At 42.7% G+C, this 15,136-nt stretch overlaps 1 protein-coding gene across 3 annotated transcripts in view; it reads right to left on the reverse strand.

The window, feature by feature from the left end:
* LRRC56 (leucine rich repeat containing 56) overlaps positions 1–15,136 on the reverse strand; it is a 78,865-nt gene that overhangs the window by 55,168 nt on the left and 8,561 nt on the right. The window contains exons 3-7 of one of the 3 annotated variants that reach the window (XM_015630052.2): positions 12,521–14,507; positions 9,861–10,870; positions 6,445–6,869; positions 3,841–5,871; positions 2,457–2,598 (exon numbers count right to left, since the gene is read on the reverse strand). In XM_015630052.2, coding sequence (XP_015485538.1) covers positions 2,457–2,490 — 34 coding nt within the window. In that variant the 5' untranslated portion in view covers positions 2,491–2,598; positions 3,841–5,871; positions 6,445–6,869; positions 9,861–10,870; positions 12,521–14,507. The other 2 variants (XM_015630045.2, XM_033515033.1) reach the window with 2 other exon arrangements.

The following is a 15,136-nucleotide window of genomic DNA, read 5'->3' on the forward strand; positions in this document are numbered from 1 at the left end:
CTACTCTTCATAGCACTTTTAAGTATCTACCATTTAGAAGAATTTCCAGATTCCAGCTAAGAAAAAGACAACAAAAACTGGCCTTTTTTTTTCCCCAGCTACAATTGCACTGCATTTATGAGCCTTTTTAAATACAAACTTTTATGCATGATGAAAATGCATCATATATGGCATTTCTGAGTTTCAACATACTATGGTTGTCCTCAAACAATTTTCAGTCCATTTCATTTGGTAATTAAGCTATTTGAAGCAAGAGATTCCTTCCTGGCCTGCAAAGCCATTTTAAGAGCCACTGGGAAGTTTCTGATTTCCAGAGTGTTGCTCGCATGGGACAGATTGTATAAAAAGAGATAGATTCTAGATGAACTTGTAGAAAAACACTATACAATGGGTGATGCCACAGAGGCTTATTTAGTAACACACATTGCCAAAATTTTATCAAGGGCAGAAGACTCACAGTGAAAAGGAACTCTGGGAAATCAGTCTGGGCTGCAGATGAGGTGGCATTATAACTGTCCTGCTGGGCCAAGGCAACCACTGTAGTCAGAAACAGATCCTTTAAAAACACTATCAGAAGCAGAGAGAGTCCAAAGTGATCCTTTCCCTGGCATGCTGCTGTAATTTCTGGCAGTAACTTCCCAGTCCAACAGGTGACTTGTGTTCAACAGCTGGGGAGGTGTACAGGGAAGCAATTGTTTGTCATGTCTCAGGACATTTTAGAATTTTAGTTTAGTTTTAGAAACTGAGAAAGTGCATTTTTGCATTGTATTTATTTAAATTGGGGAAGACAGGCATACGTTGCTTGGAGGCTAAAATTAGAAATTAGGTCAACAGCAGTTAGAATTATGGAGAATACATCCAACTGTCCATGCCATTCATTAAATTATAGCTTTCTTTTGCATCATCTCGTTTCACCTCCTCTGCTCTCTGAAGCATTTCATATAAAGAATTTCAGTTCTGCCTTTTACTCTCCAGGATGATCACATTTGCACACAAAATTCAAGATATGGCCATGGAGACAGTACATGAACCTCCACTGTTTTCAACCCCTATTCTCAGAAGTTTTAACACTTTGTCTGTTTGACCAGCGGCAAGATTTTGTTTTCAGTTAACAAACACAATAGCTGAATGCTCTTTCCCAAGGATCAATAATTTACTTAAGCCTCTTCATTCTATAGACGTTTCTTTTCCCCACTTTGAATTTGGGTGGATACACCATTAAAATAGAGCAAAACCATGCCCAATGACCACATATGTTAGGAACATTGAAAAAAAAAAGAGAAAAAAAAAAAAAGAAAACAAGGTAGTTTTACAACTCCATTCTAAAAAATAATTTTAAACTAAAGATGTAAAATATGCAAGATAAACAGCCAGCTTGCTATACTTTGAATACTGCTTCCATATGTGAGAAACTGTAGTCAAAGAAACACATGCTTTCTAACTTCTATTTTTTAATATCAGATGATGTTTCTTTGAAGTAGCCAGAGTCCACTAAAATCTTTTCCTTTTAATACAGACATGCTAGTATTTATTGCATCTGCCATGGCAAATCTGGTCTTCTGATTTGTATTATAGCAAGTACTTGTGACCCTACTGATATAAAATAGATTTTATTTCCAATTTGTTTTCAAGCCCACGTGTGACTCCATGGAAGGTATAAAATCACGAACCATTATAATAGTAAACTAAAATTAAGAAGATATTAACAATTAATAATAATATAATTAATTTCTGTGAAAATCTCATTAATTTTTCAATTAAAAGAAATAACCTCTTCATAATCCCTCACAAATAAATATTCATTCCCATTAGTGACAAACATAGCAATCCAAATTCATGATATGCTACATAACGCTACTATTTTGCAGCACTTTTATACTACTTCAAACATTGAGAATAAATGTGATTTCTTTAACTGTGTCCCCTAAGGAACTTCAGTTAGAAAAGCACTTGCATGATCATCAATAATATCATTCCAGTCCAGTGCTGAACTTGCATCTGGTGTCACAAGGAATACGCATCCTGCTTTATGTAGGATCAGGTCCCTTGAATTGTGTAAGAACAGGCTGATGGCATCCCAGACCATGGGCAGAGCCTGTTCTTTTACTGACAGAAGTGTACAACTAACAAATCGAGCTGCCCACAGGTAGATGTATCCATATACCAATCCCTTGAGAGGTCAGACCTACAGGAACACAGTCATTCTCACTGTTAAAGCCAAGAGAGAGAGCACAAAGTCCAGAAAAAAAAAGTCACCACAACCTCCACAACAAAACCTGTTAATGCTAGCAACACTCAGATCTGACATGCCTGAACACTGTACCTTTAGTCCAAGATTTCAAGCAAATGAAACCAGACAAAAATAACATGAAGAAAAATAATACTATCAAATGGGAGAGTAATTAAAAAAACTTCTGAAACAGTTTCAGTTATTCGTACATTTGAAATAATTTTACCTTTTCTTCCAATGCCACTGCTGTTCTGCATCATTTCCCATTCCTCTCCTACAGAGATTTTAATTTAGTAGTCACAGCCGTTTATCTTCGTTTATCTTGTTTGACAGGTGCTCATAGTGTTATTTAATTGTTCCATGTCCTGCTAAAACAACAGTAAGAACACAATCTTCAAGAGAACAAAAAAACACAAACAACAAAACAAACCCAAGGGAATCTGAGCACTTAGCAATTAATAAAGAGAAGTACTTTATTCACTTGAGCAGCACAAGTCCAGGCTCAATAAGGCTTAAAAGTGGAACAGGACATGAAGCAGTAGAACCTAGAAGAGCTTAATGAAAGTGTAACTCATTAGAGTTCCCAAAGAGACTGTGAGAAGGTGAAGGACTTGATAGAGAAGAATTTACATAGTTGGTGAAAAAGAAGTTTTTTACTGAACAGAAAGAACACTGATTTTCTGGTAAGGAATAAGCTGTTTCTGTGTTAGAGAAAACATCGCCATTGGGGTAGCACGGCATAAAAGGTTAATGTCAATATTTAGCATGCTTTCACCGTGTCAGTTGTCAGAAAATACTGCCACGTAAAAATAGTCAGAATGGAAAATAATAGGTGAGCAGGAACATTTATATCAGGAATCAATAGCTATAGAAGACAGGTGCAGAGCCAGGACAGCACAGGCCTCACAGACAAGACAAAGAGAGAGCTGAAGGTATCCAATTAACTAATTACTGACTGCTAAAACCTATGAGGGCGTAAAGTGATTTTCTTGCTGACAGAAACCATTTTCCATACCACAGAGGGCTGATGAGAAAGACAGGGACACATCTGAGCCCTTTCTGCATGAGTTTGGCACCTCTCTTCAGCCCTTCAAGAGAACCTGAGGAGGCACCGTGGAGGAGTTCTCTCGGTGTGAAATACCTGGGGATACTTCTACAACTTGCACCTGCCCAGGATTATTTATTCATCAATTTTGTTCTCCTCAGAGCTCCACCAAAACATAAGTTTGAAACACTGTGTTACATCTACCACAGCATAAACGGAGACTTTCAGTCTCAGACCTCAGATGTGTGTGTTACACCTGCACATAGGCTGGGTTGCCACAGCGATGCACTGTGGGGTCTTCAAGCTCCGGGAAGCACTGGAGTTGTCCCACATCAGGCACTGTGTCCCACATTGTCCCAGTCCGTGTGTGTCCCGCTCCAGGCCGTGTGTCCCACACGGGTCCCCACAACGGCCTTCCCTCAACGCCCCCTAAACCCGGGGCCTTAGGGCACAAGCCCTGGGAAAGGAGGGGAACCCAGCCCCCCTCCCCACACACATACACACACACACAGACACCTCCGGGCTCCCAGCGCTGCCTCCCTCTCTGCCCCGGGCCGGTTCCTACCTGCGGGCCGTGCCCAGGCCGCGGGGAGAACGGGAGAGCGGCGGGCCGGGAGCGACAGCGGCCGCCTGTCGCCCGGCAACGCCGCGGCCCCGGCACCTGGAGCGGCGCCCGGGCCCGGGCCCCCGTCCGTCCGTCCGTCCGTCCGTCCGTGCCATCGCAGCGGCCCGCCCGCTGCCTGCACCGGGAGCAGGAGCATCTGGGGAGCCCTCCCAGGCAGGAAGGGTTCACGGCTGGGAATAACAGAGGGGCGTGCTTGCAGTGGGAAAAGTGGCGAGGCAAACAGCGGGAGCAGGGGAGGGCACGGCCCTGAGGACAGGAACGGGACGGGAAAGGCAGCAGGACCCTGTGTGGGATTTGGAAGAGAGATGATCACCGGCTGAAGGAGGGGCTGGGGACATCTCTATCCCACGCGACATCCAAAACCTTTGCTGGCCGATGAAAAACTAATGCCATCATCATACACGAAGGTGATCCCACACGCCTGCAGTGTGTTAAAGACCAAAAAATGCAGCTTGTGGCAGATAACAAGGCTAGTTTCACCAAATGATTTTGCATTTAAAAAAAAAAAAAAAAAGAAAAGAAAAATAACAAAACAAACAAACCCCAAAACAAACAACTGAAAACAAAACAGATTAAAAGATTAAATTTCCAAACCAGAGTTGTCAAAAGATTAGGATCCTAAGAATGAAATTTATCATAATCTGGATCCAAGAGATGTGGTTCAACTATTGTTGGTGACATCATCAAACATCTCAGTGCAAGAGCGCAACTTTTGTGCAGCTCTTACCATCCTCACTCACACTTAGAAGATACCTACATTTCCACATTTCAATATAGGATTCATAAATCAGTCACGTAGGAAGATGTGACTGTATGCTCAGTGGTCCCATATGAAAAGCTTTTTCAGAAGTTTACATTCAGAATCGTCTCTAGGGTTTTCTTGGGAGCAGCCCTTAGCAGTGTTTCTCTCAGAGGCAGGAAGGCAAGAAGTCTGGAGGGAAGGCACAGGGTGCTGCCTACCATGTAGAAGAGTCTGGGGTTTCTATTTCATGCGACTCACCCCCTCACACCTTTGTGAGGATGTGGGAGAGCAGCAGCTGCTGGTGGATCGCATCAGCATTTCCTCTGTAACTACATTCAATTTACTCTAGGGTTTGGAAAACACTTAGACCATAGGTCAGGAAATGTGTTGACTCCCCTCTTGCAGGGTGTGACGGTCAATTAACATCACAGAGAATCACCAGGGGCCTGATTTTCCAAGGTGATGAGCACATTCAGCTCCACCTGGTGTCATTGCAATCCAGCTGCCCATCTTCACAGGAAGGAAGGCAATGGGCCTTGACTTGCTCCAGGAAGGTAGTGTGATTCAGTAAAAACAATACTGAATCAAGCAACTGCCCCTGGAATTTTATTCCCAATTCTGCCATTTTTTTTCTGGGTAACTAGCTCAAATCACCTCGACTCAGTTTCCCAACATACACCTTCTTGGGACACACTTCTCAAGGATTATCTGAGGAGTACATGTATTGTGTATGCACACATCTGCATGGTAGCTTTCTTCTTTTCCTTGTTTTGCTGGAAATAATCTATGTATGGCCAACACAGTCTGAACAATTTGAAACCAATTGAAGAAATGCATCTTTCCATCACTGAAGAAGAGAAAATTCTGGCACAATTCCAGGGTAGATACAGAAACTTTACGTCTCTTTATTCAGAGTTACCGTAATTGTGCTGGCACCATTCCCAGAGCTGAGCTAAGGTTAGTGAGAAATCTGTAAATTAATAACTGTGGAGCTGATGTGATCTCTACCCAGAAACCATGCTGTACATTCATGAAGCTTTATAGGAAAGAAAAGTTATGTTACAAGAAAGTTTTAGAATCTTAATATTGACAATTAGCATACCTTGGACCTACCTGGAGACAGTGGACCTGATTCTGATCTCACCTTTACAGGAACTCTACACAATGTGTTACTCTGGATGAATTCCATTGGTGCTACCCAAATAACCAGGAATTGGGTGAAGCCACCTCTGAAAGCCAAGCAAAGATAAACGTGCTTCTTCTTTGTGAGTCTTATTTTACAAGAAGATATTTCATCTGTTCTTCTGGTTTTATTCAGTCAAAAGCAACATCCAATCAATCCAGTCTATAATTAATATTATCGATCAATAGATAACCGCTGTTGCTACTGGCAGAATTAAAATTTAAGAATTTCATTGTCCTACAACTCAGAAACACAGAACCAGAGGGACTTTCTGGTCAGAGGAAAGTTTTCTGCTATTGCACGTAACCCATCAGAGTAATTTAGGTATTTCTTGGTGTTTCCCCCCTTCTGAAAGATTGTTCAGAGTGTCTCTCTGAAGATAGCTCCCCTTGCAGCCTGATCTTTTACTCTCATTAGTAAGCCCTCTACTGATCTCTTACTCTCATTAGTAAGCCCTGTAATCACCTTTTTTCTTGTGAGAATCCCTTTTATAGCACAACTAACAATTTCATAGAATCACCGAATCATATAATAGTTTGAGTTGGAATGGACCTTTTAAAGGTCATCTGGTTCAAGTAGGTAATTCATTTTATACAAAAAGACAAAATTCAAAACTAACCTGAGATTAAGTGGAGAACTCATCCTACGGTACTGCCACCCCCACCCAGACAGCAGTTCTGCTAGAAAATTTTCCCATCTTCTTGTATTGCATGTTAAGCAGAATACTGACATCTTTGGTAATTCTTCTAATTCTTCTATTGGTTAAGAACCAGCAGCTACCATAGCATTTTCAAAAAAAAAAAAATCAGCTCAGGTCTGCAGAAACAGCTTTGAAGTCTCAACTATGGCATTAACCTCATGATTTCATGTGATTAAAGTCACTGTGTTCAGGAGATGATGTAAGAACAGTTTCAACCACAGCAGGTGTTTAGAAGTTCATCCCAGAAGAAGCAATGAATGAGGCTGAGAGGGAAAAACAACCGATCCAAAGATCCGGGGGATGACAGAAGTCTGTGAATTGAATATATTTTTCTGTTGCTGCACCTGGCATGAATAGAAAGGGCAATGAGAGAATCCAATTAATAAAACATCTCCGATTCAATGAATCTGGGCATTTGTTTTTGCTCCTTTTTACAGGCTCATGTGAATTCATAAACTGCAATCAGAAAGGAAAGCTTCGTCAGGAAACATTTGGCATTTTGTAAAAAGCTGTATCTTTTCAAACTGAACTAGACCTGGAAAAACTTGTAATAACAGTTTTTATAGAGTATTTTAACTAACACTGAAAGATGGGAATTCATAGTTCTATGTTGCCCTTGCTTCTATAAACAAGGGAACCAAACTACTGATGTCACCAAAGTCACACAGAAACTGTGTGTGGCCTTTGAAGGTGACCACACACTTCCGAGGTTCGGAGCCAGTGCTGAGTGACAGAACCTGTCTCCTCTCACTGCTGCATGCTCACTCAAGAAAGTGAACACCCTTCTTGGCTTGGTAAATTTTTGGGGTACTAGAAGGCAATCAAACCAGCAAATGGTACTTTGTCATGGTGCAGGGTCTCTTAGGGAAAAGGTAAGCTTAAGACAGGCTTCAGTTGTATTGGGATATCTCCTTAGCTTAAACCCTGGCTCAGCTCTGCTATGAGGGAAGAACTCTGGCACAATCCCACTTACTTTCAAGCAATACCCAGTGTAAATGCCACATCAGAGGGATCTTTCCTTCCTTTGTACTACTGCTTTAGAAAAGCAGATTCTGGCTCATGACCAAGAGATTCTACTCAGAAGCAGTTGCATTACTGTGCAGTCAAGATGACTGATTGGGATGAAAGACATGGGGTAGCAAAGGTGAGATAGGGCACTGTATTAATATTTGAGTCACTGAGCCAGGACTGCCCAATTCCAGAAGGAATTGTTATTTCCTATTTCTACCTTAATTGTAATGAAAAGATGTAAATAAATAAATTAGTAAATGTAATATTTTTCTACTTTTACATTTTTACAGGAAAAAGGAAACAAAACCTTCTTATCTGAAAAAAAATAAAAATACTGAGAGCCAGAAAAGTATGCTTATGCTCCCTTGTTTATATAATTCCTGACTTAAGATGAATCAATGGTAACTTGAAATGCCTGTATATAAATTATTATTGTTTAGTGCCTCTCTTCAAGGCCCTCCACCTTTCCCAGTTTCTTTTGGGTCAAACTATTTCCTGGTTTTGGAAAGCTGGCTGCCCACATATGCTTTTCCAGTGTGTGGTATCCTGTCCCATGGTATGGGACAAGTCCAAAGCTTCTCTGCAGCTGCCAGATGGTAATTTTTACCAAAGAATTGGTAAAAATTGTTGCAAGTGTAGTACCACCATAGGCTTCATTCAGTTTAGGTGTATTACTGTGCTTGTTGTGGTAGGAATCCTCTGCAAGAGAGAGTCTTGCTGAGAAGCCTTAAAACTGGCAGGCTTAAAATCAAAATATAAAAGGAAGAGCACTGGCTGCAGGATTAATGCCCATGGGACACAGAATGTCTCTTCCTGATGATATTTATAATCCACACCTGGACCACATTGTTGGTGGTCCTTGCATTTCTTCTGGGATGAATTCCATGGTCAATGATTGAGTTACAACTTTGTTTTCAGCATTAAACTAAGGGGAAAATGAATTGATGTTGGAAAGGAGTTACAGTCAGTGACTTTTTCTCCATAGCTTTTCAGGAGCAACATTTGTTCTTTTTCATCACTTGCTGCAGTGTAAAGGAACCTGTGGCCTCACTGCGCTTTTTAGGTTTGTTTTTCCAAGCAGGATTTAGCTGGGAAATTCATCTAGTTGTCTTCAGAGAGGGAAAACAGCAGCTTTCCAATGTGTACTTACTTTTTGTGCCAATGCAAAGCCACAATAAAATGTTAGCAAATCAGAAAGGGGTTGTTATTTTCACTTCCCATCACTGTGACAACATATGATGTGAAGCAGTGGTGAAATTGTGGCTTTAAAAAAATTTAATCAGGTCAAAGCACCAGTTTGCATGCACTTTGCATAGCTCCAAGCTTACTCTGAATGCAACTCGTGTACACTGGGGCTTTCAGCCATCACAGCAACAGCACCATTGTGAGCCATGCTGCAGACAACAGCAAAAGTCCTCAACAAATCCCTGTCCTGCAGGACAGGAAATAGGGTGGCTGGAGTGCAGTCTGCAGATGTGGAAGGAGGAGATCAGCAGGTAGATAAATGGGGCCAGGCAGTTCTGCAGGCTGGAACAAGCACTGTGCATCCATCCCTGTGCTCGCCCATGTAATCCTAAGGCCAGCACCTGTAGTCTGGAAGACACAGCTCTTTGTCCTAACATTCTAAGAGCCAAAGTCTTCCTTCTGCCTCAAGTGACTTGCCCATCCCCAGGGTTGTTTCATCTCTATGAGGTGATTTGTGCTTCCTTCTGGCTCAGCATCAGTGAATAGTGAACTGAGCAAAGGCAAAAATGGTCCTCTCTGCTCTGTCAAAGGAACTCTTGACTTTACACCTCTGTTTCTGCTGCAGGCAGCTGGGAGTTGAGTTGCAAGACACCACCATACCATTCTTGGATTTTCCCTATAATTTAAGCAGCTCTGGTTGCCTTTTCCATGGATAGCCTCTTTGAAAAGCCTTGGGATTAATCTATATTTGGGTCATTGCCATGTATAACTTCCTCTAGACTACTAGAAGGAATCCCATCTTCATAGGGAATGAAGAATGTTTCCTTGTCCCCAAAATGACAGGAGAGACCTGATTTCCAGGCACTCTCTTTACAGCCTTGGCTCTGCTTCTGCATACTATGTGCTTAGAAAAAGGACTGTGTATTTACATTCCAGCAGCTAAGTTAGATTAGTGATGAAAAAATAATATTATTGGTATGCTTCTGTATGTTTTATGTACTGTCTAGAAGTTTCAGTAAAAATTCAGCTTCATTATCTAACTCAGCATGCTGGCTGAGACCCAGACAGATGCTCAGGTAGTGTTTCCAAGTATTGAAAACCATAAAACACATCCCAGTCCACACAAATCTCACACCTACCTCAAAAGACTTGCTCAACAGTTTTCAAGGCTGGATCTGTCAGCAGCCCCACTGTCTGGTGACAGTACATGACAGTGACCATGGCATGTTGTTTTCCACAAGGGACTCCAGTCACGTTTGTAGGCCAACTCCTTGGCCATGAAAACCTGCACGTTATCACTGCTCTGTGGCCTGAATGTCTGTACTTTTGGCTGAGCACTTCATCCTCTTTTCTTGAAACACCTTAAAAGATACCTTGGGTTAACACTTAAATTGGTTGAACAGAAACTCCTAGTGCCTGAGCTGGGTGGTGGGCATATGGCTGAGCAAATCCCTTCAGAAGAAGACAGAAATTCAGAATGAGAATCCCCCCATATCCACAAACTACTGATACCTGTAGGAGCCATGAAGCTCCTGTAGTACTGTGGAGCTCCTGTAGTGACATCTTCATTCACTTCATTCACAGTCTGAGCAAAGACCTTTCATTCCTAGACTTTCCCTCTGCTAGAAATGGAGATGGATTTTTGACAAAGTGAAATGTGTATCTCCCCAGCAACTCCTGACCACTGACAGAACCTGTGTTCCTTGGAATACACAAAAGCTTCCCCTATCCTGCCCTACAATGGTCACTTGCTATGCCATGCTGTGGATGTACTAACCCATTCCAAGACCATTCCAAGTAACCTTGTGTACCAAACACTGGCAGCTGGCTAAAATCTAAGCTATCAGTTGATTCCTCTCTGCAGTAGCAGATCAAGTTACGAGTTGAGCTGGTGTTAAAAAGGCATTTCCTTCTCATTCTCCTTAAAAGCCAGTGGAAGCACAAGTGTCTAGGATGCAACTATATATTCACTGTTTACTGGTTAGCTCCTGGCTTGTGGAAGCACATTTTCCAGGCGTAGATCACAATTTCCTTTTGTAGAGAACTGGGCTGCTGGACGTATGTCTACAGCTGTTTGCACAGGTCACTTCTTTCTTCTTTGAGATACTCTCCTCACAACACATAAGCAACACACACAGCCCTTGGCAACCTGGAGAGTGAAATATAAAGATGGGGAAGGGGTGTGGGGGTGAAGGGGAGGGAAATAAATAACCCCACTATGGGTGTGATCTCAAATCTATTGAAGTTAAAGGAAGTGATTTCAACATGCACCATCTACTCCGCAAAGAGGTGCCAAACTAACTCTAAGCTATTGGGCTTTCCAAAACCTCCACCAAGACCATGTTTATAAATTGGTGTTGTGTTGGTGACAACTGTTGTGATAACTCTTGGTCAGCAATCATGAAAATAAAGTCCTTGTTCCAGCAGCATGCTTGGCTGCAGAAAGAGCTGTATGTAGGTACCAGGGACTAGGGCTAATGACAAAGCTCTGTCTGGATGGAGAGAGAAAGGAGAGACAATAAATAAAATGCAGGAATTAGCCTGAGGAATATTTCAACCATGGTTCCATAAATATCACAGGTAAAGAAAGATCTTAGAGTAAGAATTGTCTCCAGTTTGGACAATACCTGAGTACTTTTCATCCAGCAAATTTTTAACACTTTTTATGAAGGAACTTTATATAATTTTTCCATTTTGCAGCAGGAAATGTTGCTTAAGCCCAACATTTTAAAATACCTCTGCCATGTGGAGATGAGCAGGTGACTCAGGACAAACATGACGACCTCAGCTTGGCCCTTGGATAGGTGCTGTCATATCACAGTACATTTGTGAAATCAGCAGCCACAATATGCTTCTGGAAGAAAGCATGCCAGCCAGAGGGCAGATCTGCTTGCACAGTCAGTGCACCTGGCACTACAGCCTGTGTTGCCATCCAGACCATCTATAGGTACCAACCATCCACGAATGGAGCAGCTCAAGGAGCTGGGCCATCCCTCAGGATGGGCTCAGCATGGGACGTGCTGCTTGCTGCTGTACCAAAGCCAGCTGAATGACGTCTCAGAACAAGGTGCAATTTTTGTGTCAACAATGGAACCATTAATACATGCGTCTGCAGGCTTCAGACCAAATCCCTTTCCTGGAACAATTCAAAGGGAGTTAAAGGGGTATTTTTTTTGAGCCTAAGGCTGAGCTCCCCTGCTCCAGACTGCAGCACACAGACAGTGCTAAGTGCGTGTGGACAGACAGGACTTTGCTCTCTAAACTGGGCTGGCTCCTTGCCCAAGCTTCAAATGCAGCCTGTGAGGATTTGACTCCAGACAATTTGATGGATACTGTGTGGGTGCTGGAGGCAAGAGAAGCCAAGAAAATGAAATGTCTGTCTGCCAGTTGCTCTGTTTCCTGAGATATTTAATACAAATCCTTCACTTCTGTAAATATACTCTGCATGCTGCTATAGGTAGGGTGTGGTTTAAGTGTGACACTATGAGGAAAGTGTGCAATACATAAACCAAAACTGGAGAGTGTTTCATCTACAGGCATCCTTCCTTACAAGGGGTAATAACATCCACGTGATAAATTCATTTATTTCTGCAAACAGGTCATAAATTACATGTCAGCACAGTAATCTCCATTTATCCCATTCTTTAACCTCCTCTGCAATATGCCTATTGAGTCTTTTCTACCTGCACTGCTTTTAACTTTATCAAGTACCTTAAGCCCTCTGAATTTTGATCATCGATTGCCAACATCTGCAGTGATTAAACTGAAGCCTGAACCATCCCCATTACTAAAAACTTACCACTTGCCTTTTCTGCAAATCCCATTTCAACAGCATTCATCTCTTCTTCCCCCTTGTCTGCTCTGACTGAAAAAAATATGCAGGACCATTTCCCAGGGTTAATTTTTAATAGTATCCTCACTGCTGCAGCAGATGAAGTCATTTATTATCCAGCAGGCAGCATGCTAACATGCTAGGCAATGGCAAATGCTGAAGGAGGTGACTCAGGCATAAGCAATCAGGCAGAGTTGTGCATTCCCACCTGCCGGATGGCTCAGCACAAAGAGCCGAGCATGGCATTTTAGTTTACCCTACACTTGCATCTTCATCTGAGGGACACCTGGATTCCAGCCACGCAGCCAGTGAGGCTTATGTGCTTCACAGTCATGTGCAAAGCATGCACATAAACAGAGGCCAGCCCTCCCTCTGCCTGGGCACTCTTTTCCTCTAAGAAAAGCGGTCATCCCTGCTGCAGGAATGTGTCAGCCCAGCCAGTTTGGTCCTAAATAACGCTTTGTGATCTCAGGCAGACTGGAGCTCAGCTTACCCACCTGTAAAACAGGTTTAATGGTAGTTAGCTTTTTTTTATAGAAAAGCTGGGAGGATTACTTCATGTCTGAGATCTCTAGATGAGAATTGCTTAGTGGCAGAAAGTAGTTTAGAAGAACAGCTCAAAATAAGGGCCAGAGCAGCCTGGCAGCCCAGTGAGCAGGTAGAAAAGACTACAGAAGGTGCACTGTTCTTGTCTCATTACCCAAGAGTCTCAGAAAATCTGTGATGAAGATGATTCACAAACCAGAAAGTGCTTTTGAATTACTTATTAAGTAGGATTCATGTTGCTTTTACTGCTCTGGGATGCACAAGGTTGGGCTGCAGAATCCCTTTTGCCATCTCCTCAGAGTGAAATGTGGTGGTAATGTAGGGTTCACTCACCCATGTATCTATCACAGTTGTATTTTTGCTTCCACAGAGAAGACCAAAGACCACTGAAGAAGTACATTAATCTTCCCTGTATCTGCAGTAAGCTTTGGATCAAACCTCAGTAAGCCAACAAGAACGTGCAGCTAAACATGCTACAACAAGTTCACTGGCATGTGCTGATCTGCAGGAGAGCTGGTCTGAGTGTACTCCCAAAAACCAGCAAGATCTTAACTAAGGAGGCAGCAGCTTCCTGCTTAGTCCTCACTGGAGCACACCAGTGCTGCTTAAATGGGGAAAGAGAGCAGCTCTGAACCCATTTCCTCCCCTGTGCGCTGTCCCAGAGAAGCCAGAGGGAGAGTACTGTTTTACTCTTAATTCACTTTGTGATCACGTAAGTCCCCCAAATCCCACTGCTAGTAAGCTCCAATGATTAAACAGCTCACTGAAGGGAAAATACAGCTAACACCTTCTACCCCATCAAAGCATATTGCTAATGAGAACTGGGAAATGGCTCAGAGTTAATACAACATCTGTAGATTAACACAAGCTATGATAGTCAATGGCTGAAATGCCATCAATCACTTGGATTCATGTAACATTTGTGATCAGTGTTCTTGTACGTTAACCTCAGTATTTCCCCAGCTGAAGTCTGAAAGCAGGAAAACACAAAGTCATGAGTTTGAAACCAGAGAAGAAATTTGCAGTATGTTGCTTTGGACATCTCAGCTTAGGAATCTTACAGGAGGTCGGACTTCTGAAATGTTTAGCATTGGTCCCCTGAAAGCCCTCAGGGAGTATCTGGGTGATTTGCACACACACACACACACACACACACACACACACACACACACACACACACACACACACAGAGTCACACCACTGCTGAGCTCATGAGCATCTGCCTGAGAAGTTACCTAGAAACATGCAATTGACCTTCACCAGTCCTGCAAAATTCAAGTGTCTGTGAGTCCTCTTCTGCTTTTCACCTTCCCTGATGGAGAAGCAGCAGAAGAAAGGGGATGACCAAACTGCAGACAAAACCTCCAAGATGCTGTGGTCGACTTTATGGCTTCAGTGTGGGAAAGTTCTGTGATAAGGAAAGGGGTAACTGTCAGCAAGAAGAGAATCTGTGTGAAATAGGTGTAGAAATACCCTGGAGAGGTCAACTATGTCACATCTCTGACTGAAGGGATGATTTCTAGGCCTGTGCTGTTCTTGAAGGCAACTGTGTGGGAGGACTATCTCTCAGGACAGCCTAGGATAGTGACACAAGAGCAGAGCCTAACTGCCAAGGAAACCTTCCAATAGCTAACCTGGATCATACTTGATGTGGGAATACTGGTACCACCATAAGCTCCCAGGGAGCTCTGTAACTCAGGATCTTTAGCTCTGACAATGGGCAGCTGCACTGCAGGACAGTGTCCACCTTTGCTATGAATAACATCAAGGCTGAGGTCTCCTATGGACTTGGTTACTGCAGCAGAGTGGATTTGAGGTAATCACAGAAAGGGATGAAGGGGGAGTTGGAAACACTGCACAAGAGCATCAGGAAGAGGCTGCCACAGTGGAAAACTGTCTATAACGGAAAGGGACAAGCTTTACTAAGTTTGAGTAGGAATAGAACATACAATGGAGTGTCAAGAGCACTAAGAAGCAGAGAGATTCTGGGAAGGCTGGATTCTATCCTCCTCTCCAGTCTACAGGGTTATTTTATTT

This window comes from Parus major, chromosome 5 (assembly GCF_001522545.3).
Source record: "Parus major isolate Abel chromosome 5, Parus_major1.1, whole genome shotgun sequence".
NCBI classification, from domain to species: Eukaryota; Metazoa; Chordata; class Aves; order Passeriformes; family Paridae; genus Parus; species Parus major.